Source organism: Pristiophorus japonicus, chromosome 24 (assembly GCF_044704955.1).
Source record: "Pristiophorus japonicus isolate sPriJap1 chromosome 24, sPriJap1.hap1, whole genome shotgun sequence".
Taxonomy (NCBI): Eukaryota; Metazoa; Chordata; class Chondrichthyes; family Pristiophoridae; genus Pristiophorus; species Pristiophorus japonicus.
The window spans coordinates 17,776,283-17,800,744 of record NC_092000.1 but is presented as its reverse complement, the minus strand read 5'-3'; the positions used below and the strand labels follow the sequence as shown (position 1 = coordinate 17,800,744).

Genomic DNA, 24,462 nt, shown 5'->3' with positions numbered 1-24,462 from the left:
TCCTGTTTTGTTAAAAAGATGAGTAGGATGGGAAACCAGAGTAAACCACCTAGTGACTCGCCAATTTGTTTCATGGTCAAATTTGAAGTACAAATTTAATATCCACTGCAAGTTGTGCTTTGGGTGAAATGTTAAGACCAACAGGAGAAATCAGACTTTAGCACTAATGACTGCCAGGGGTCCAGAGTGCTCCATGAGGCAATAACCTTTATACAATATGTATAATTTATTGAAATTTGTAAACTTGACTGATTTAATTATTTTCCTGATTACTTTGTTCCTTAGCAAAAAGAGATTGCGGGCACAGGTGAAAGGGGTTACTTTGGTTATCTTTCCTCTTAAACAATGGAGCTCCTAGCTTGGGTTGTTAGCAGATCGTTTGTAGTTGTGCTGCCCTTACACCCTCCCCTATTTTTTAAAATTAAACAGTGTAAAACTAAGTAATTCTAGACAAGTTTTACTGGATTCCAGTATTCAAAACAAGTTTCTTCGTAAAAAAATAGTTGCAGCATAAAGATTTTTGCTTTAAATTCTTATTCTCTTCAATTTGACCTAGATCAGATTATATTTATTCAAATAGTATTAAACTCTGTTTGCTGTATTTATAAAGCTTTGTTGACCAATTATAAAACACTATTAAAAGATTGCTTAGAATTATTTTTTGAAGCAAGTTTCGACAGACTGGGCAGAACCTCAGACAGACCAACTCCAGAATGCAGCAGGAATTCATAACTCTTCCGGGTCCAATTTGATCTTTGTACTGATCACATGCATGCACTCTAGGAACCAGCATATTGCAAGATGCATCAAGGTATCAACCTGTGCAACTTAAAATGGCTTCCACCATGTCTTTGTTGGGGACTGCGCCTGTACAATGTCTCGAGGCGGTCAATATAAAATGTTGCTCAGGATATTTCTCAGGTACCCTGTTTAAAGAACCCAAGTGAGATACAGCACACCTCAAAATGATCAACACAGGACAGATTCAATGGTGCTTCACAATCCAAGCTCTAAAGTTACAGCTATGAGACTGTAAGGTATTGGCTTACTTTAATAGTACTGAGATCCATGGGGTGTTTAATAATGTCGTGATAATCATGCAGTCCCAAGGCTTCTACGTCCACAGGTTTGTAGAAGGGCCAGGCATACGCTGCATGCTTCTTGGCGAACATTTCCTTAAGAATGCCAGTGCAGTACTTCAACTGTTCCGATACTTTTCCACTGCCAACCACAACCCCACCACCACCACCACTACCTACAACACTACCTACAACCCCACCACCTCCACCCCCACTCTTCTCTAGATGATGTTGCTGCTGAGAGTCTGGCATCTCTTTCTTTGCAGGTTTTGGAGGTCTGCCACTTCTGGATGGGATCTTTGCAGGTTTGGGTTCGGTCATTAATGGAGAAGACTCTCGACTCTTCACTGCAACATTGGTTGTCGGAGTTGTTGTATCAGCTTTCCTTTTCACACCCTTTTTATGCTTAAAGAGAAAGAAAGGAGTACATATTAGGTCCAATCATGCCAACCTACTAGGCAGTATTAGCTGAACAGCATACATTCATGGGAAATTGGGGGGGGGTGGTGGGGGGTAGAGCGATTAATATAATCTATTCTTGTGACTGATGAAGCAGACACAACTTCAAAATGCCCCTCTTGCCCCACAAAATGGAAAGCTCCAAGTTCCGACCGCTTCATAGCGAGAGCGAGCTGGGGTCAGTTTGTGATCTCGGGGTGAAAGTCACGACTCAACCAAGAGCAGATGAAAACCACATCCTCAGGCATGGTTCGTCTTTAAAAAGCCCGCAAGATTCTGATCAAATGTTTCAACTGCTGCGCTACTCGGCCAGCTACGGCAGAAGGATTGTGAAGCACAATGACACATCTGCAAAGAATCCAATGCGCTGGAAAATTGCTCAGAATTAATTTCGAATACATTCTAGTTTAACCAAACACTTTGTGCACCTTATTTATTTTTCCTCAGACTTTCTGGCTCTACCCGCTCCCCCAATATCCAGTCTGGAGCACAACTGAATCACACACAAACATTACCTTCCAATAATAAGGAACTCTATGAAAAACATTTGTGACCACAGCAGCTTATTAACCCAGTTATTAACTAGCAGTTTATCATTCACTTGGGAAATACTCGAGGACAGATTATTAAAAACATCGGGACTTTCCAGTGGACATTTATGCGAGGCTGCACTGACTTCTCCATATGCGGTAAGGATGGAGAGAACATGACTGGTGGAAAAGCTACTGAAACATAGAAACATAGAAAATAGGAGCAGGAGTAGGCCATTTGGCCCTTCGAACCTGCACCACCATTCAATATCATGACTGATCATGCACTTTAGTACCCTATTCCTGCTTTCTCTCCTTTAGCCGTAAGGGCCACATCTAACTCCCTTTTGAATATATCCAACGAATTGGCCTCAACAACTTTCTGTGGTGGAGAATTCCACATGCTCACAACTCTGAGTGACGAAGTTTCTCCTCATCTCGGTCCTAAATGGCTTACCCCTTATCCTTAGACTGTGACCCCTGGTTCTGGACTTCCCCAACATCGGGAACATTCTTCCTGCATCTAACCTGTCCAATCCCGTCAGAATTTTATACGTTTCTATGAGATCCCCCCATATTCTTCTAAATTCCACTGAATACAAGCCGAGTTGATCCAGTCTTTCTTCATATGTCAGTCCTGTCATCCCGGGAATCAGTCTGGTGAACCTTCGCTGCACTCCCTCAATAGCAAGAATGTCCTTCCTCAGATTAGGAGACCAAAACTGTACACAAAATTCAAGGTGTGGCCTCACCAAGGCCCTGTGCAACTATAGTAAGACCTCCCTGCTCCTATACTCAAATCCTCTTGCCATTTGCCTTCTTCACCACCTGCTGTACCTGTATGCCAACTTTCAATGACTGATATACCATGACACCCAGGTCTCGTTGCACCTCCCCTTTTACTAATCTGTCACCAGATAATATTCTGCCTTCCTATTTTTACCACCAAAGTGGATAACCTCACATTTATCTACATTATACTGCATCTGCCATGTATTTGCCCATTCATCTAACCTGTCCAAGTCACCCTGCAGCCTCATAGCATCCTCCTCACAGCTCACACTGCCACCCAGCTTAGTGTCATCTGCAAACTTGGAGATATTACATTCAATTCCTTCATCTAAATCATTAATATATATTGTAAATAGCTGGGGTCCCAGCACTGAACCTTGCGGTACCCCACTCATCACTGCCTACCATTCTGAAAAGAACCAGTTTATTCCTGCTCTTTGCTTCCTGTCTGCCAACCAGTTCTCTATCCACGTCAGTACATTACCCCCAATACCATGTGCTTTAATTTTGCACACCAATCTCTTGTGTGGGACCTTGTCAAAAGCCTTTTGAAAGTCTAAATACACCACATCCACTGGCTCCCCCTTGTCCACTCTACTAGTTACATCCTCAAAAGATTCTAGAAGATTTGTCAAGCATGATTTCCCTTTCATAAATCCATGCTGATCTGGTCCGATCCTGTCACTGCTTTCCAAATGCGCTGCTATTACATCTTTAATAATTGATTCCAACATTTTCCCCACCACTGATGTCAGGCTAACCGGTCTATAATTCCCTGTTTTCTCTCTCCCTCCTTTTAAAAAAAGTGGTATTACATTAGCTACCCACCAGTCCATAGGAACTGATTCAGAAACTGAAGGGCTATCTACCTTTAAAGGCTGTGACGCTGTTGTCATCACCGTTGTTGGCGTGAGGGTCGGCATTGGGGGAGCCGATGTGTGAGGCGACACTGTCGTCGTCGGTGGCTGGACAATCAAGTCAGGAGTCGCAGGAGGAAATGACTGGGGCGTGGGTGCCGGCACCGAAACTGACGGAAGCTGCGGCGGGGGTGGCGCTGGCTGTGATGCCGGAGGCGCCCGCTGGGGTGGTGGCTGCGGCGGCTGTGGTGGTGGTGGTGGTGGTGGCGGCGGCGGTGGTGGTGCCGGTGCTGGCACTGTCGTCTGGGTGACCGTCTGTACAGTTGACACGTTGGGTTTAGACTGAACTAAATGAAAACAAAATGACAGTCATCTATATTAAATATTGAAACTGATGCATACTCAACTCCAACAAGAGTGTGAAATAGCTTGCCACATAACCATATGCCATTCCCATCTATGGTACACCATTTACCAATACATAAAATATATCAGTAAGTTAGCATTCAGAGGAAAACGACTGACACAATGAGATACTGTGACACTTCTCCCACCGTACATACAATTCTCAGTTCTGGGAGGATGCAGTAGCAAAAGGTAGAGGCTTGTTGACATGTTCAAAAAGCTCCTAATTCACTCTCAATGTGACACTAAAGGAAGCGATATTTCTACATGGAATTTGAACATTAAAAAAAAAAGAGTAACACGTAGGATATCGAACATTCTTCATGTGCTCAAATTCTACAAAGAAATTAACTTTGCCAAAGTTGTGCTGACAACACTGAGGCAAGCTTTAAGAAGTCAGTCTAGAGCACTGTCAAATCAAAATCAATGATTCAATAAAAGGCAGTCTATTTGCTCCATGTAGCTGGCTTTGAGATGGTGTCAAGAAAAAGTGCACTCTCGGGCCACATCAGTAGCCACCATATGGGTTCAGTGAACTTTAACCTTCCATGGCATTTTTCAATTACTTAAGGAAATGCATCCTATATTCCACTCACTCAGACACTGCTTTGCACGTAATTGCCCAATACCATTGCCAGCTCTAGTTAGGTAGATTCTCCTTTCTATCTACACTGGGGCGGGGGACAGAATCAAACTTTTAGAACCAGAATATTAAAAGAATAAACCCATGCTATTTCAGCATTCGGAAGTTATCTTGCAACTTTTCCATATATGATCCAAACTATTAGAGGGGCCTACATTACAACATGAAGCTCACGAACCGTGTGTGAAGTACAGCAGTCTACAAGTAGACCACAAGAAACCAAAGGAGTCTAGCAAATCTGTGCAGGGTGGGCTTCAAAGTCCACAAAAACAGTTTTTCCCCCAGGTGCTTTTTTGGACTCTAGCTATTATTGAGCGTTGAATTGAATCCCACACCAGTGGCAAACTATGGCTGCCACAGCATTTCACCAAGGCCTTGATTCATCAAAAACTACAAATAGGCAGAAAACCAGAATATCAGCATTTGACTTTCAGATGAGATCCTAAATCATTTGCCCGGTCAGGTGGACATAAAAGAACCAATGACACTATTTAAAGAACAGAGAGATCTCTTGGTGTCGTAGCTAACATTTAGCCCTCAGTGAGCGCCAATATAGATTGACTAGTAATATATTTCTTGTTGCTTGTGGGATCTTGCTATGCACAAAGCAGCTGCTGCAATTGTTTACAAAAATGGCTACAGTGCAAGTTGGTGATGAAGGACTTTGGGATGTCCTGAGGATGTGAAGTGTGAAATATGCACAATTTGTTTTCTTTCAATAACATGGTGGCCTCCTGGTTGCATTTGACTTCCTGGGCGAACAATGCCATGGGAAACATTATGCAAATATGTTCCTGGCATGCTCACTGTCAATGTCTGCCAGAAGAAGCAATATGGAAGCTTCCAGAAAACAAACACACACACACACAGTGAAGGTGGTGAAATGCAGACTAATCTATTGTGGCCCCTGTCCCACTATATTTAGATGATGTCCTATTGATCTGTACGTGAATACTGAACTTTTAAAAAAATATATACTAATTGAAGCAACTGCTATTCCACAAGTGCTTCAGTACGACTGTCAACTTCAATTTGAAAAACCTCACAAAGTTGGTCACGTTAAGATTTTTCCATGATGCCTCAGGAAAGCTTTTACGATTTAACAAACAGGTATAAACAAGACTACAAACATGCATGAAACTTGGAAATATTTAGCACTCTGCGTCCAGTGTAGTGATCCCGTCCTGCTGATCAGTACGGGCAGATCGGATGTAGCTGCAATATGATCCCACAGTACAGCCATTAGGGAGAGTGTCTTGCATGAGAGTGGTTCTGTTCAGTCCATTGAAAAGGGGCCTAGTGATGATAGTTATTTTGCCAATTCCTACTGATCTAACCAGCAAATTACTTATGGAACTTCATTCATGGCTAATATGTACAGAAAATCAAGGTACAAGTAAAAAGAAAGTCCATTAGATTTCCACTTACTGTGACGCTGCGCAAGTTAGAAAAAGCTGCTGATGGGGCACTCAGTTGATAAGCTGGGTTGTCCACTGATTTTTGGATTAAAAATGCTCTGCTCATTTATAGGATGGTGAAATTTACCGTCTTCCTCTTAAGCTCAAAGGCGATAATGGATTGTCGAAGCAGCAAGGTGCTGCAGTTTTTGTGTTTTGAAATATTGAATTTCTGATTGATTCAAACAAGTTAAAATGGGTTGATTAATGGGCTCTCAGTACTATATTACATTTAAGGTTTACAAGCTGCACAGCTGGGGTTTGGGAGGTTGATGGAGGTTATACTACTGGTGATCAATCAGCCATTCTATTTACCAACTCAAAAGAATTTACATGGAGATTTTTGGTGTCAGGTGTCTAACATTGCCATGTTTAAAGGTCTCCAAACTAAACTACTGAGAAATCCACAATTGGGAGTTTTTGTTTGCCAGATATTGAATGCCCTGTTGGTACACATACCCCAAGTCCAGAGAAGTAATAACTTACATTTACATCGTACCTTTAATGTAATAGAGCGCCCCAAGGCAGCATTAACAAAATTTGACACCGAGGCATATGAGAGATTGGGACAGGTGGCAAAAGCTTGGTCAAAGTATTAGAGGTTTAGGGAGAGAATTCCACAACTAAGGCATGGGTTTGTAATTGCCAAGGATTAATGACACTCCAGTGTGCACTCGGAAACATCTAGAACCATAGAAACACCAGTACGCTTCCTTTTATCTATCCAGTCAGGACCACCCTATTCTCCTTAGGCAGTCCCTCGGAGTCCACACTAAAAAGGAGTTCTCTTTACAATATATATTAACGATTTGGATGAAGGAATTGAGTGTAATATCTCCAAGTTTGCAGATGACACTAAACTGGGTGGCGGTGTTAGCTGTGAGGGGATGCTAAGAGGCTGCAGGGTGACTTGGACAGGTTAGGTGAGTGGGCAAATGCATGGCAGATGCAGTATAATGTGGATAAATGTGAGGTTATCTATTTTGGGGGCAAAAACACAAAGGCAGATTATCTGAATGGCGACAGATTAGAAAAGGGGAGGTGCAACAAGACTTGGGCGTCATGGTTCATCAGTCATTGAAGGTTGGCATGCAGGTACAGCAGGCAGTGAAGAAGGCAAATGGTATGTTGGCCTTCATAGCTAGGGGATTTGAGTATAGAAGCAGGGAGGTCTTACTGCAGTTGTACAGGGCCTTAGTGAGGCCTCACCTGGAATATTGTGTTCAGTTTTGGTCTCCTAGTCTGAGGAAGGACATTCTTGCTATTGAGGGAGTGCAGCGAAGGTTCACCAAACTAATTCCAGGGATGGCTGGACTGTCATATGAGGAGAGATTGGATCAACTGGGCCTTTATTCACTGGAGTTTAGAAGGATGAGAGGGGATCTCATAGAAACGTGCAAGATTCTGACGGTACTGGACAGGTTAGATGCGGGAAGAATGTTCCCAATGTTGGGGAAGTCCAGAACCAGGGGACATAGTCTTCGGATAAGGGGTAGGCCATTTAGGACTGAGATGAGGAGAAAATTCTTCACTCAGAGTTGTTAACCTGTGGAATTCCCTGCCGCAGAGAGTTGTTGATACCAGTTCATTGGATATTTTCAAGAGGGAGTTTGATATGGCCCTTACGGCTAAGGGGATCAAGGGGTATGGAGAGAAAGAAGCAAAGGGATACTGAGGGAATGATCAGCCATGATCTTATTAAATGGCGGTGCAGGCTCAAAGGGCCTAATGGCCAACGCCTGCACCTATTTTCTATGTTTCTCAGGTGACTGATGAGTCCAATGCGAGACCTACAGTCTCTGTCACAGGTGGGGCAGACAGTGGTTGAAGGGACTTTGGTTGAAGGATTGGGTAGGTGGGGAGCTCGAGTTATCGTGCGCTCCTTCAGCTTGGCCTCCACTTGCTCCCGGCGAAGGGACTCGAGGTGTTCGGCGCCTTCCCGGATGCTTCTCCTCCACTTTGAGCAGTTTTGCACCAGGAATTCCCAGGTGTCAGTGGGGAATTAGCATTTTTTCCAATAGGTTTTGAGGATATCCTGAACAGTTTTCTCTGCCCGCCTGGAGCTTGCTAGCCATGACAGAGCTCCGAGTAGAGCGCTTGTTTTGTGAGTCTCGTATCGGGCAAGCGGACGATGTGGCCAGTCCATCGGAGCTCATCGAGCATGGTCAATGCTTCGATGCTGGCCTGAGCGACAATACTGACATTGGTGCGCCTATCCTGCCAATGGATTTGCAGAATCTTGTGGAGGCAAGATTAGGGGTCCTGGCTTGCAAGGTTATTGAGCTCAGTGAGAAGAATCCCAACTCCAGGTCAGCCCTCTCCAAATCTCATGAGCCAGGTTGCCTGGGCTCATCAAAGTACCATGGAATGCAGTGAACTACCTGGCCCATGTGTTAAATTATCAAATCTGCCACACAGTCGGTCAACAGGTCCTCATTTTGGAGGCATAGAAAGTGGAGGAAGAGCATCCAGGAGGGCGCTGAGCACCTCGAGTCTTCGTCACCGAGGGCATGCAGAAAACAAGCGCAGACAATGGAAGAAGCGTGCAGCAAACCAGGCTCCCCACCCACCCTTTCCTTCAACCACTGTCTGCCCCACCTGTGACAGAGACTGTAATTCCCACATTGGACTGTACAGCCACCTGAGAACTCACTTTTAGAGTGGGAAGCAAGTTTTCCTCGATTTCAAGGGACTGCCCAAGATGATAATTTTGGAGGCACCTTAAACCCTAGAAATGTTTCTCTCTTTCTCTCCACCCACCTCTCCCCCCAAAACAGGGCAGTCACTAGTTGGCTGTTGGACAATTTTTAATCATAGTTTGAGCATGGACAAGCTGGGTAGCAAGTACCAAGAGCTTCTGGCTAGCCGTATAACACAATGCACAAATCCGTTGTCTCCTTTCTTCTGACCACATCTTACACACACACCCCACACTTGGCACTTTTTGGGGGGAGAACGAGATTTTAAAATGAACTTTTCACAAGTACTTAATTCCAAACAAAGCTTGTGTGCGTTAATCACATATGAATCAGAGAGCAAATGTATTTGGCCCATTAGTTATTCATATCTGAAAACCATGCATTCCATGAAGTTAGCACAGGCAAGAAAATATTCCCTTTCATCAGAAAGCACAATGTTGAACCGGTGCCTATGCAAACAGGCTCTTTACACAAATTAGAAGAGAGAAAATGGTGGAATTCAAATTAAAAACAGGGCATTAAATAGCCAGTATTGGAAAGAGGACAATAAAAACTGGAAATCCAGTCCCCTTTCAGATGCTCACTAACCTGTGTATTGCAACAATACCCCTCCAGGTAAATGTCCATACTCCACAACTGTGGCCAACATTAATAGCGTTAGCACTTTGGAATTTATCGGTTTACATTGCAAACTCGATTGCAGGGCACCAATTGTTTGCCACTAACATGGTGGAGAAATAACACTTCTTAGCAGCTGTAATGTAATTCAGCAAAATACTATTAGCAGCCGTCCAGTGCACTTTACTTGTGCAGATTAATAGCCTTAAGAAATTCAATACCATTTTCATCACATTCTCACACATGAGCTGAGGGAAATCTTTGTTGCTGGTTTGGTCTGAGATTTGCTTGATGAACCTCTCCATGGAGCTACACACTGAAAATCTATTTCAAAATATTTACAGTAGTTTTGACATCACTACTCAGGAGCTAATGATCCCCATCCCAAAGCTTTTTCTTGGTTCTGAGAGTATTCTCCCAACGACACCCACTACACTAGTACAATTTCTGGATGCCCGACATGAAATTTATATGTAGATCTTTAAAAATCAATCACCAAAATGGTTATCAAGCCACGGTACCCTGTACTTTTGAAGGCTCATGCCATAGCAGCAAAACAAAGGATCATGCTTTACATACACTAATTGGAAAACATTTTTACAATGCTGCCCCATCAGCTCCAAAAAAAAAAATGGCACTTCAAAGTTGACACCATCACAAGTTTAAACAGAGCCAGCACTAAAAATATGGTGAAACATGGGCTTGATGTGCCATACCACTGGGACCTTGATCTCGTCTATACTGTAGAAAAACACTGGTCAGAGACCAGGTGTAGCTCAGAGGGAAACTCTAGTCGAGTTTGCCTAGCACCCATTTCAGAGCAGCGCTGGCAGAGAACTGGGAGCAGGTGGTGCATAGCCCAGGGAGACTGGAAAACGAGAAGGGGGGAAAATAAAACAGGAAACAGCCATATTATAACCGTAGGTGGCTTGACAGTTTACGGTATCTTTGGCAACCAAAGTGAGATGAAATGTATTCAATGTGTGTCTGCAGTGCAATGCTAGCTTCAAATTTAGCACTGCTCCAGTAATCTCGTTCGGAGAACCCACAATGATAGAACGTGCTCCAACTGGAAAGCTGCTAGCATTCGTCTAGGCAGGGGTCAAATGCATTAGCAAAACAGCATCTCATTGCTGGAGCAGACATGGGACTGCCTGAATGCAAAGTTGAATATCCCAGGCAGCAGGGAATCAGGGGGGAAAACTCTCCACTGGCTGGAGTCATACCTAGCACAAATGAAGATGGTTGTGGTGGTTGGAGGTCAATCATCACAGCCCCAGGAGTTCCTCAGGGCAGTATCCCAGGGTCAACCATCTTCAGCTGCTTCATCAATGACCTTCCCTCCATCATAAGGTCAGAAGTGGCAATGTTCGCTGATGAATGCACAGTGTTCAGTGCCATTCGCAACTCCTCAGATAATGGAGCAGTCCATGCCCACATGCAGCAAGACTGGCCGACATTCAAGCTTGCGCTAAGTGGCGCCACACACATGCTAGGAAATGGCTATTTCCAACAAGCAAGAGTCTAAACACCACCCCTTGACATTCAACGCCATTACCATCGCCAAATCCCCCACCATCAACATCCTGGGGGTCACCATTGAACATAAACTTAACTGGACTAGCCACATAAACACTGTGGCAACAAGAGCAGGTCAGAAGCTGGGTATTCTGCAGCGGATGTCTTGCCTCCTGGCTCCCCAAAGCCTTTGCATCATCTACAAGGGACAAGCCAGGAGTGTGATGGCATACTCTCCACTTGCCTGGATGAGTGTAGCTCCAACAACACAAGAAGCTCAACACCATCCAGGACATAATAGAAGCAGGAGTAAGCCACTTGGCCCCTCGAGCCTGCTCTGCCATTTAATAAGATCATGGACAAAGCAACCCGCTTGATTGGCAGCCCATCCACCAACTTAAAACATGCACTCCCTCCACCATCGGCGCACCGTGGCTGCAGTGTGCACCATCTACAAGATGCACTGCAGTAACTCACCAAGGCTTCTTCGGCAGCAGCTCCCAAACCCACGACCTCTCCCATCTAGAAGGACAAGATCAGCAGGCACATGGGAACACCACCAACTCCAAGTTGTACACCATCCTGACTTGGAAGTATATCACCGTTCCTTCATCGTTGCTGGGTCAAAATCCTGGAACTCCCTCTCTAACAGCACTGTGGGAGCATCTTCACCACACGGACTGCAGCGGTTCAAGGCAGCAGCTCACCACCATCTTCTTAAGGGCAATAAATGCTGGCCTTGCCAGCGACACCTAGATCCCAGGAACTAATTTTTTTTAAGTCCCTAATCTGCACACACATGCACAAACACACACGTACATAAAGCTAAGGTAGCAGGATAAAACACGTACCTGCTTCTTTTCTGCCTCTACCCCGTGATCCTTTGGTAGTCTGTATATGTATTTCAATCTCTTCTTGTGGCATCTCTGAAATTTTTTGAAGAAATATCTTTTCCAAAGCTTCTGCCATTAAGACTATGTCATCCCCTTGCTGTTAACGAAAAGAAAATATATATATATATATATATATTTTATACATCTATGATTTACCTACAGCAGCAAAACAAAAGAACTAGTGATGGATGACAGTTTTTAATCTTACAGTTGAAAAGAAACATGGCTGAATGGAAACTGACCATACTGGGGAAAAACCATGGCCACTTTAAAACTGCTGACTTTGCTTAATGTAAATGAAGCCAAATTAAGGACTTTGAACATGACATCTTAATGAAACTTGACCTTGGTTGCCAATGTACCCGAATGTATGCAGTATCTTTAATGAAAGTTAGTCACCATGGTTCTTCATCTTGGAATAAAAAGCTAGTATCATAATGATGACCATGAAACTACCGAATTATTAAAACCCATCTGGTTCAACAATATCTTTTAAGGAAGAAAATCTGGCGTCCTTACCTGGTCTGACCTACATATGACTCCAGACCCACAGCAATGTGTTTTGACGCTTAACTACCCTCTGAAATGGCCCAGCAAACCACTCAGTTGTACCAAACTGCCACAAAGTTGTCAGCACTGTGGGAGTACCTTCATCAAGTGGACTGCAGCGATTCAAGGCGGTGGTTCACCACAACCATCTAAGGGTAATTACGGGTGGGCAATAAATTCTGGCCCTGCCAGCGATACCCACATCCCTTGAAAATATTTTTAAAAAATGAGTGTAGATGAGCTTAAAGTGAAGGTTTAGTTGGTAAATGAACTGCCTGGTGTGGCACTGAGTCATACAAATTGGGAAGGTCCAGAGTTGATTCTGTGCTCTACGCCAAGTTTACTGATGCTATTTGAACAGGCTCACCAACTTGCCCTGCCACCTTCAAAGATTTGTGTATATAATCCTCCAGTTCTCTCTATTCTTGCACTCCCTTTCAAATTGTACCATTCAATTTATATTGCCTCTATTTTTTCTTCAAAAGGCATCACTTCATACTTCTCTGCATCATATTGTATCTGTCATGTGTCTCCCCATTTATCAATCTAAGTCCTCCTCAAGTCTGCTCCCCCCTCACTGTTTACAACATTTCCAAGCTTTGTAATTATGCCCTTATGCCCCAGTCCAGGTCACTGATGTATCAGAGTGACTGCTGCCAACAAACCAGAAGCTGCACAGAAACAGTCTGCACATAACTGTCAAGTCCCAAATTTGAAAAAGTAACGTTCACTAGAACAGACTCGAGGAACTGATTGCAATAAGCACTCGGCGAGTACAATAAAACTCTCAATCTGACAACATTCTCATTAAATTGTACTGGCAGTTTTAACAATTTATCCTGATGAATTAATTGCACTGCTGCTGCTCTATCCCTTGTCACGTTCCTTCCCCCGTCTCCCTCTAGTTTTCCTCCCCAGTCTCTTAACAGATAGATAGCGATAAACACACTTCCTGAGAGTACAATAAAACTTTCAAGTTGACAACATCCTAATATCACCTTCAATAACATCACAGAACTCACAATACCTGAAATTTCCATCACTCACCTTTCTCTCACTAATATGTGGGAAGTCTGGCAACAACAAACAAAAAAACACGAACTGCGCACACGCAACTACTTCCGGTTCGTTGGTAGCAGTCGAGTCCTTGATATACATCAAAAAGAGCAATGGTCCCAATAAAGGTAGCCCTTTTGGGATAATGTGTTTCTCCCAAACAGACAATCTTTATTAGAACTTTTTACTGCCCCAGAAGGACTATGCCCATAGAGAGGGTCTTTTCTGTAAAGTTCAGAGATTAGTTAGGTTGCCTGAAAAGCAAGCAGTCTTCAAGCACACTTGCGTTAATTTTTGATTAGTGCAGGATCACCATATAAAATGTGCATGAACTGTTACACATAGTTTTAAGTTACACCATATTAAGAATGCGAGACATTTGAATCTCTGCTGTTTTCCCAGTTGCCAAATTATTTTGGCTTATTAGATAGCTTAGGAAGTCCACTCTGTAGGAAATAAAGTCCCCCTAGCACCACCCATTGTGAACGAGATCTAGATTTCCACAATGAAAATCATTTCAAGAATGTGTAGCTTGAGTTCTCGCACTATTCATCATCAATCTTCACCCTGGAGTTTCCTGCCTGCCACAGAACCAGATGTCAGAGGTCAGAGGGTTTTATGAGAATTACGAAGCACACTAGCTGTAAAAAAAAAAAAAGAAAACTAACTCTGCCAAGCAATCTTAGTACGTACAAAATAACCTACTGGACTGCAGCAAGGAAACCAATAGTTTAAAAACTCATTCACGCTGCAGTGTTTAAATAAATTGCAAATAATGCCTGCTGCTGTTGCATTCTTGGCTGTATTTCCAGCGAATTCCAGTTTTGCTATGGTCCGTCTCCTCCTAAGAATAATCTGAACATTGCTCCCATAGCTCTTAGGATTGTGGAACTCAAGATTCGTTGAAACAGGAGCTCTTTGCAAATTCAGACTCTGCAAACTATGTATTACTAGAGATTTCTGCTCCAAATATCCAATCCCATTAGTGGGAGTCAACTGGTCACGATCCAACTAGCAACATGGTCAACCTCAGCAGCTCAATCTGTGCTGCCCTTGTCATTCAGCTCCAACTCTTAGTGGCCCAAATTGTGTGCTTTCATAATACGCAGTTAACAATATGCTTCCCAGGGCCAGCTGTTGCCATGTAAACCACACCTGCAATTACAGTTGGATCCAATCCTGCTCAATTTATTAATTTCATGCAACTTAAGCGACATTTCATGCCTGCTAAAAGCAAGTTAAAATTCTGCACTCTATTATTGAATTAAGTAATTCTGCAGAGGGGCTTATTCAGAAACAGTCAAACGTTTGATAAGATCCACTTGTTTGAGAATTAACCAGTAGATATGAAGCTCATTTTTTTTTTAAACTTCAATAAAATTGCCCTTCAAACACATTCCTCTGCACAAGATGGAGGACACACTTGATCCGATGCAACACACACACTGCGAAACACCGAGCATTTAGACTACAGTTACATTTGTACACCATGTGGTCGCCAACAAAGCTCCAAACTAGAAACATAGAAAATAGGTGCAGGAGTAGGCCATTCGGCCCTTCGAGCCTGCACCGCCATTCAATGAGTTCATGGCTGAACATGCAACTTCAGTACCCCATTCCTGCTTTCTTGCCATACCCCTTGATCCCCCCCTAGTAGTAAGGACTACATCTAACTCCTTTTTGAATATATTTAGTGAATTGGCCTCAACAACTTTCTGTGGTAGAGAATTCCACAGGTTCACCACTCTCTGGGTGAAGAAGTTTCTCCTCATCTCGGTCCTAAATGGCTTACCCGTTATCCTTAGACTGTGACCCCTGGTTCTGGACTTCCCCAACATTGGGAACATTCTTCCTGCATCTAACCTGTCTAAACCCATCAGAATTTTAAACTTTTCTATGAGATCCCCTCTCATTCTTCTGAACTCCAGTTGATCCAGTCTTTCTTGATATGTCAGTCCCGCCATCCAGGGAATCAGTCTGGTGAATCTTCGCTGCACTCCCTCAATAGCAAGAATGTCCTTCCTCAAGTTAGGAGACCAAAACTGTACACAATACTCCAGGTGTGGCCTCACCAAGTACAACTGTAGTAACACCTCCCTGCCCCTGTACTCAAATCCCCTCGCTATGAAGGCCAACATGCCATTTGCTTTCTTATTCATAGACCTCTCGGATGCTTACAACAGCGTGAAGAAATGGTCAGCTGCTTCTATAAGATACACTCGGTCTTCAGCTAAAGCCACTGATTCCATCATTTAATCAAAATTTTAGTTTCTCAGGGTGGTAACTGTGCTTTGGCGCCATACTAAAATTTATTTGCTGCAATTTTCTCCCCAATCTCACTGAAAGCCCCTTAAGCTCTGAAACCCAATTTAACACTAGCTCTCCCCACAGATTTTCAGTCCAATGTATTGGTCCCCTCAGCTCAATTGGAAATTGAACTGTCAAAAGATTCTGCTTCTATTTTCAATTTTAAGGAGCAACATTTTCTTTCTGCATATTACTGTTTTATTTTCCTCAGTATTACATGTACTTTGACCTAAAATTGCAGCGTTGCGATTAAACACAACACATGGCTGGGTTAACAGTTCCTCTACGGTTTAAGAACACAAAGTTATAGCTCAATCACTAGTCCAATAGAGCACCAAGAAAAGTTCATATATAGCAAATAAATTGGGGAACATAACCGCCAAATTCACCTTTCCCAGTTATTTTGGGTTCTAATGCTAGAACCCAAGTCAGGTCTTGCAATAAGAGCAGATTTCAGTAATTCCGGCTAATTATACAGGTTTCACAAAACATTGCAATGCACGCAAACTGCACTCATCTTGGGAGCAGATATCCCTGTATGGCATAATTCCACATCATGGAGTACACAATCTGTCGGGCTCGCGGTCTATCTAGGCTTGCACATGAATAATGGGGACTTGGGTGCAGTATTGACGCTGCCTGAGCTGTCAGAATCATTCTTCAAAATGAGTTACCAGATTCAGGAAAGTAAAGGGGGAACAGGATCATTCTTGAATTTAAATTCACAACCCTTTTGCAAACAATGCAGCTGATTTGTCTCACAGCACAGTCGACAATATTTTTCCTTTGAAGGAGTATCTGTAAACTGTATTGCTCTTCATTTGCTTACCTCACTACATATACGTCACAGTCTTACCTTATTATAAATGTAACAGTTGGTAAACATGGTATTGAAGTCCTGAATACATTCTTGGGCGTTCAAGTAGTAATTGTTTTCTAAGCGCTTTTTAATTGTTCCCATGTCCATAGGATGCTTGATGATTTTATAGTAATCCTGAAAAAGATTAGTTGCATTAGTACAGTGGCTTGCAAAGTTAAAATTACAAGCTTCAACAGAAAGGTAATCCTTGCAGCACACATTTGATAACCAGTTCAATACGCAATGGTGTTACAGACGGTCAGGTTTTTTTTTGAACTGTGAGAGCTAGCGACAAGAGTCGGTGCAGCCAATGAGAAAACTCACTCCATAGCACCACCTACATACCTGTGCCTGCAACAACAGCGTTACAGGCAACTGCATGCAGAATTTCCATACTAAATGTTTACATAGGCAATGTTAACAGAACTGTGACTGAAATAACAACGAAGTAGTTCAGTAGGTAATGTGCGCACAGTGTTACAATAAATATATATATATTATATATATATTATTCTTGTATCCATAAAAATAGCAGCGAGGCAGAACTAGGTTTAAATAAAAAGATTATGCTGCGTTGAATAAACTTATTTTTGCAGAAAATTTGAGATATAAAAAATGACAAATTAATGATGAAAAATGTGTATGTCTGAAAGCCATGGACAATTTGGGCTACAACAGTTTTCAAAACAGCCACCATATTAACACAACCCCACCAGCATTATCCCCCCACCCCTCCCAACCCATACTGCCTTAAACTCCAAAATAGTTTCAGGTTGTCTAAAGGAAAGTGCTATTTTGTAGAAAACATTAACGTCCAGCAAGTAAGCTATCTTGCTTGTAAGTCAATACAGTAAATATGTAGAATACAGAATTCTATAGACACCAGGGCCGAAATCCAGCTCCTCAATAAAGCCAGTTACCGCCCGTTTGCAGCTGCCATGCGGCGTAGTCGAGCGGCATTTCTGGTCGAATGGCCGCCGCAAGGTCAGCGGTTTTTCTGGTGGTCCCCACTTCCGTCTCGCCGCTGCCGACCAGCCGTGCATGCGTCATCAGTGCGCGCACTGCCAGGATCACCCTCACCTCCCACGAAATTTAGCGAGCAAAATCTTATTGTCGCCAAGCAGTGCCCCCGACAGCCTTTTCTGTCGGTGCACCTTGTAGGTTCTCTCTCTGCCCGAGCTGTGCAGCAACCGTAAAAGTAGAGGGCCCAATGCCACGGCCACCATTTTATTTTATTTGCCAGCTGACTTCCATGTCTTTTTTTAAAAAAAGGTAGGTGCGCCAGCTTTCCGGCGGGACTAAATTTCGGCCCGGGTGTATCCAGTCCAACATAAATCTGATGACCACCCTGCAGGCCCCCTATGCATCCCAACTCCAAAGCCCACATGTAAAAATAGTTTTCATGATCGTGGCAAAAGTAAGAGTTCCTACCTCTAGTTTTATATAGTATCAAACAGTAGAGTTAAAATTAGCTCGCTGAAACATGGGAGGCAGGCCGGGAGGAAATGTGGGAATTCCTTTTCAACACGCATCAGTTAAGATAAAAAGGTGCTTTGAAGTAGGTTTAAAATGTTAATAGACACAGTTTTGTTAAAGACAGATATGAAGGTTATGGCTGTACAAGAAAACAGTCTTGAGGATGCGCAGTGGGCCAAGATGTGAAGACTTAGATTTTGGTTGGTTGTCTACTTCAAAATAAATGGTTTCGGATATCCAGGAGGTTCCACTTCATGAATATTGCAGCTCTGGCTGCTCGTCTTTAGTTCTGGCAAGCAGTAGACTCAGTGGGTACTGGAAGTTCACATTATATGTGCAGCATCTTATCCTAAAACATACGTTTCACGGCTGCAGACTATGTAAGGAAAGTGGATTTTCAGCTGATTTATCCAATGGAAATTTATCCATTGCGATAAATACAAAGATGCCGCTTTATCAAAAGGGGTATGCTAATCCCTAATGGACTTATTCCATCTCTCTCATGGCATTGTGATATTTAGTATTTTGACCCACATCTTTTTATTTCTGTGCATCAGTTTATGTATAAATAACCAAAGCTCTGGCAATAAGTTACCAGGGCTTTGAATATTTCAATATTTGTGCTAGTTTTCAAGCTTTGCAAATTCTCTCCATTTCCCCAAGTTAAAATAGGCATATTCGAACACCAGGAAGTTTGGAAAAAAGTGGGGGAATCAGTTTTCCTCATTAAATTTGGGTCCAGCAATCGCCCAAGTCTCGAACTTCTTTCTGTACTTGACTCCAGGGTTGTTTAGTTAGGAAGTACTGCAGTCGTAGAAATATTTGCAGGGAATAAAGTCAAGAGCACTTTACATATGCTTTAAAGTTAATGTGCCTCTAGAGTCTCCCCCTCTCCACTCTGCCCCACCCAAAACAATTTACACAAACTCAAGACTATAAAATATGTTTGTTCGATATATGGTATGACCAGTTTAAAGGATGACCGATGGTTAAAAACAAAAACAGCCACAGCATTAATACCCACTATACATCCAGACATGTTTAAGTCTCGCATTCATAAATAGGCTTGTATGTAAGAAGTATTACATTCAGTGACATTACAAAACTTGAATGTTTTCAATCAACTTCTCTTAGAACACTGAAGTCCATACAACAGGAGTTGAAATAGCTACGGATAAAGTTGAAGACAACCTAGGAAGTTATCTTGGGAGTAGACCGAATGTTCAACATGTTCAACCAATGCAGAGCAGCAAACAATAAAGCCAACAAAATGTTGAACTGCATAGTGAAAAAATTACAACACATTTTGAAGGGCCAGCAACCAAAACGTTTACTTGTCTGTTCATTCAGCAGATGCTGACTGATCTCACCATTTCCTGCTTGTTGCAGTAGAGTACAAGCCAGAGGGAGTCATCAAGACATGAAGACATTCAAGTGTTGGGGGCACAAGACTAATCTAAATTTCATTTGAATTGGCCTTGGGGCATTTATCTATGTTATCAACGCAAGTAGTTGTGGGGCTACAAGACTGGAGAAAGAGTGGGCTTCTAAGTTTTGAAAGGAGGCTGCAGAGAAAGGATATTAGATGCAAATAACAACTTAACAGTATGGAAAAGATAAATCCAGAAAATTATTTAAATTGAATTGCGAGGACAAAGTGTTAGAGGTTCAAAGTAGTAAATGGCAAATTTAGAACCAGTATTAGCAAGTTTTTCTCGAGACTGCTCAACACATGGAACGGACTCCTGAATAATGTAGTGGAGGAGAAAACCTTGCTATCATTTAAGAATCAATTACATGTTGCAATGGATGCTTATGTCTTGGTCAACAGAAATGGTCACAGTACTCGAGTAGTCTGGTCAGAGAATAATACATTTTACTCATGATTTCCTCAGATGTCAATTCTACTGTAACAAAGAATGCTGGAAACACATCAGTCAGCATCTGTGGAGTGAACAGACGAGAACATTTCAGGTGCAAAACCTTCTTCAAAACTTGTGTTCTGGTTGAATGAACAAAGGTGGGCCAAAAGGCTTTCCTCATCTGTAATTGTGATCAATACCCACATAGCATCTTAATATATACATACATAATAATTCAGCAATAATACTAATATAATACTTCTAAGTTGTGTAATTGAAATCAATAAATCTGACCATTTGTGGGCCCGTATTGGAAAAATAGCCAGGAAGTTTCCATATTGTCATTGCGTCTTTCGTAGGAGACGTTAAACCGAGGCACCGTCTGCCCTACCAGGTGAACATAAAAGATCCCATGGCACTATTTCGAAGTAGAGTATGGGAGTTATCCCCGGTGTCCTGGCCAATATTTATCTCTCATCCAACATAACAAAAAACAGATTATCTGGTCATCATCACATTGCTGTTTGAGAGAGCTTGCGGTGCACAAATTGGCTGCCACGTTTCCTACATTACAACAATGACTACACTTCAAAAAGTACTTCATTGGCTGTAAAGCACTTTGGGACATCCCGTGGTCGTGAAAAGCGCGACATAAATGCAAGTCTTTTTTTTCTTTAAAAACCAAAATGGTTCATTAATGTGCTTCATGGAAGGGAGCAGGCTTACCTTGTCTGCCTACATGTCGCTCCAGTCCCACCCTACGTAGTTGACTCTTAATGCCCTCTGAAGTAGAATAGCAAGCCACTCAGTTGTAAACAACCACTATAAAGTTCAAAAATAAGGGAAAAAATGACTGATGACAGACTGATCAGGAGCAACCCAGGCACGGCATCAAAACAAGACTGGGGCAATCTCAGTCTAGTCAACCATGCAAAATTCTCCTCAGCAACATCTGGGAATTTGTGCCCAAGTTAAAAGAACTGTCCCACAGATTAATTAAGCAACAGCCTGCACTCAATCATATCCAACATCCGAGACTCTTCCATCATCCCTGGCCACGACTTGTTCCACTGGCATGATGTACCCACCCAGAGGTGGGAAAATAATTAGATGGGAGTGGCCCAACACTGACTCCAGACCCCATGAGGTCTTAGAGCTTCAAGTCAAACAAGGTCAAGGAAACCTCCTGTTCCACCAACCATTCCCCTTCAACTGAAAAATCAGAACTCTTCCATGTTGATCACTAGGAAGAGGCTCAACGGGGAGCAATGGCAAGCATACACTGGGGTGGGGGACTTCAATGTCCAAGCTTGTGGCTTGGTCATACCACCAATTCTTCTTAAACTGCCCAAGTCCCATCGAACACAGTTGCCAGACTAGGCTTGTGACAAGTTGAGTGAACCTACATGAGGAAACAACTTACTTGACCTCATCCTACTGGTCATAGACATATTTATATGCAACAGCATTGGTAGGAGTGACCACCACACAGCCTTTTTGAAGACCAAGTCTAGTCTTCACACTGAGGACAGCCTCCATCATGTCATGTGACACTATCACCATGCAAAGTAGGACAGACTAAAGACAGAACTAAGCCTAAAACTGGGCACCACGGGCATTGTGAGCCAGCATAATTGTATCGTACAATATGTAAACTCGTGACTAGGCACATCACTCTCTATCTGGCACCATCAAGCCAGGAGAAAAACTTCAGCTCAATGGGAAGTGCAGAAGGATATACCAGAAGCATCACCCGGCATACCTTAGAATGAGGTACCAACTTAGTGAAGCTGCTACACAGGGCTCCCTACATGTTATATCCAGCCAATATGACACCAAGGAACTCTGGCACAACCATGTCAATGAGAGTCACACCCAAGAATGATTGTTGTGGTCATTAGTGGTGAATCAGTGCAGTCTCAGGACATTGCTGCAAGAGTTTCTCAAGTTGCGTCCTTGGACTAACCATCTTCACCTGCTTCATCAATGACCTTTCATCCATCATGGATTCCGGAATAGGGCCGTGGGCTGGTGATACAACAGCATTCAACTACATTCACATTGGATAATTGCGTAGCACAGGCCAGCCTTCAGAAGGACCTGAACATTAGGACTTGGACTCAAGTGCATGGTAACATTCATGCCACATTGGTATTACCATCTCAAACAAGAGAACGCCCGGCTATCTCCTCCTGACTTTGAACTCACAACCCTTGGCAATTCTCTTACCATGAACATCGTGGAGTTGACCACTTATAATGCTTAACTGGACGAGTCATATTAGCATCGTGGCTACAAGAGCAGGACATAGGCGGGATAAGTCGCTTACCTCCTGACCCTGCAAACCCTCTCCACCATTTACAAGGCTCATGTCAAAATTGTGATGGAATACTCACCATTCGAAAGGATGAATACAACTCCAATACAGCACTACAAAGCAGTTTTCTTGATCAACACCCCTGCTACTGGACTCAGTATCAGCCCCTCCATCAGCAGTGTACTATGCCAGGGGTTCGCAACCATTTTGTTCTTGAGGCACCGCCCCCCCCACCCCCCCCACCGTGTTAGAAAAATTCCACTGACCCCCTATAACACAAATATTTTTTTCTGTATATAAATTCTCAACGTCACTCCTGCTCACCATGTTACTCTGCTGCTGCTATCCCAACACTACAGAAAATACTGGTCCCCACGTCCATCACACTCCCCTTTCCCTCCGCACGAGCCCCAATCACTTGACCTCTCCCCCCCCCCCCCCCAAAGTCTCCCTCTTCCATCGCAACCCCTGACCCCCTTATCGACTGTTCCTGGCCCATCAGCCTGTCCCAGTTCTCTGTTTGATTGTCAGTCAAACAGCCTTTTTGCCCCCCATCTACAATATTTTCAGAACAAAAGTGCACAATGAAAATGAAAAAACTTTTACGGCCCGTATGATTTTTCTCCCAAGTTGCTCATAATAGCGTCCGGATTGATGTTTCATTCCTCGCGACTCCAAGACAATCCTGGAAGGTTGAAATCAGTCTACCTGCGACGCCCTCCTTGGTAAAGCAAGATGGTTAACACTCAAGGTATAGGCGGACAGGAAGAATGATTAAGGTTGGGTACCAAAGGGCAGCTAGCACCTCTAACTATACTGCAGTATGAGTCAACACGCTTGCTGAAATCTATCGGCTAACCGGGAGTTTCTGATATTGTGCAGACTAAGTTATGGGCGCAGTTGCCCGCAAGTACAGATGTCGAATCGATTGTACGTTTAGGTGGTTCCAACGGCACTCTGCCGGTTGGATTGCAACTGTTCGGCCCGCAGGCCAGTCTGCCCACATATACAGCGGGACCTGGCGAGCGGAGAAAGGAGAGGGCGAGTCGGGGGATTTGCGCTCAGCGACCGCCATCTCTCTCCCCGCTCAGCGAGCGGGGGCTGGGGCTCAGCAGCAGCTGCCGTCATCACAGACATTCGGGAGCGAGGGGAACAGAGGTCCATGTTGGGGCTGGAGCTGCCAGTTTGCTCAGCTTGATCTCACCTTTATGTGGTGATGTATTTTATCTTTTTTTTTTTAATCCTGGAGGTTATTTATAGTAGAACCCTAGGGGGCCGCAGACCTCCAGTTGAGAAGCCCTGTATTATACTGCAGTATGTATAATCTATAGGATGTACTATAGCAATTCACCAAGGTTACTTCAACAGCAGCTCCATCTCCGGCAAACTCCACCACTAAGAACAAGAGTACGAACATCACCAGCGAGTCACACATCATCTAGCACTGGACATATAATCGTCACTCCTTCAAGGTGACTGGAATAACCTACAATTCCTTACCAAACAAAATTGTGGAAGCACCATCATCTCAAGGACTGAAGTGGTTCAAGGAGATAGCCAACCACCTGCTCAGGACAACTAGCGATGGGCAATACACACAGCCTTGCCAGCCTCACCCACACCCCAAGAACAGAAAATACCTCCACCATGGCTCAGTCAGGTGCACTGCTCAGTAGGAAACTAACCTATACAACGCTGACATGCAAGGACATTAGGTTCAAGATTGTACTCTTGTCTGCACCTTCATTAATGATTTAGACGAGGGGATTAAATGTAGTATCTCCAAATTTGCGGATGACACTAAGTTGGGTGGCAGTGAGAGCTGCGAGGAGGATGCTATGAGGTTGCAGAGTGACTTGGATAGGTTAGGTGAGTGGGCAAATGCGTGGCAGATGAAGTATAATGTGGATAAATGTAAGGTTATCCACTTTGGTGGTAAAAACAGAGAGACAGACTGTTATCTGAATGGTGACAGATTAGGAAAAGAGGAGGTGCAACGAGACCTGGGTGTCATGGTACATCAGTCACTGAAGGTTGGCATGCAGGTACAGCAGGCGGTTAAGAAAGCAAATGGCATGTTGGCCTT

General features: G+C 43.4%; 1 protein-coding gene across 10 annotated transcripts in view; it reads right to left on the bottom strand.

Moving 5' to 3' along the window:
- brd4 (bromodomain containing 4) overlaps nt 1-24,462 on the bottom strand; it is a 194,293-nt gene that overhangs the window by 82,880 nt on the left and 86,951 nt on the right. For 9 of the 10 annotated variants that reach the window (XM_070867331.1, XM_070867335.1, XM_070867329.1 and 6 more), the window contains 4 exons: nt 16,719-16,856; nt 11,909-12,047; nt 3,730-4,064; nt 1,050-1,484 (listed from right to left, as the gene is read on the bottom strand). In XM_070867331.1, the coding sequence (XP_070723432.1) occupies nt 1,050-1,484; nt 3,730-4,064; nt 11,909-12,047; nt 16,719-16,856 (1,047 nt within the window). Of the gene's footprint in view, nt 1-1,049; nt 1,485-3,729; nt 4,065-11,908; nt 12,048-16,718; nt 16,857-24,462 lie in introns of those variants that run through there. The other variant, XM_070867336.1, reaches the window with a different exon arrangement.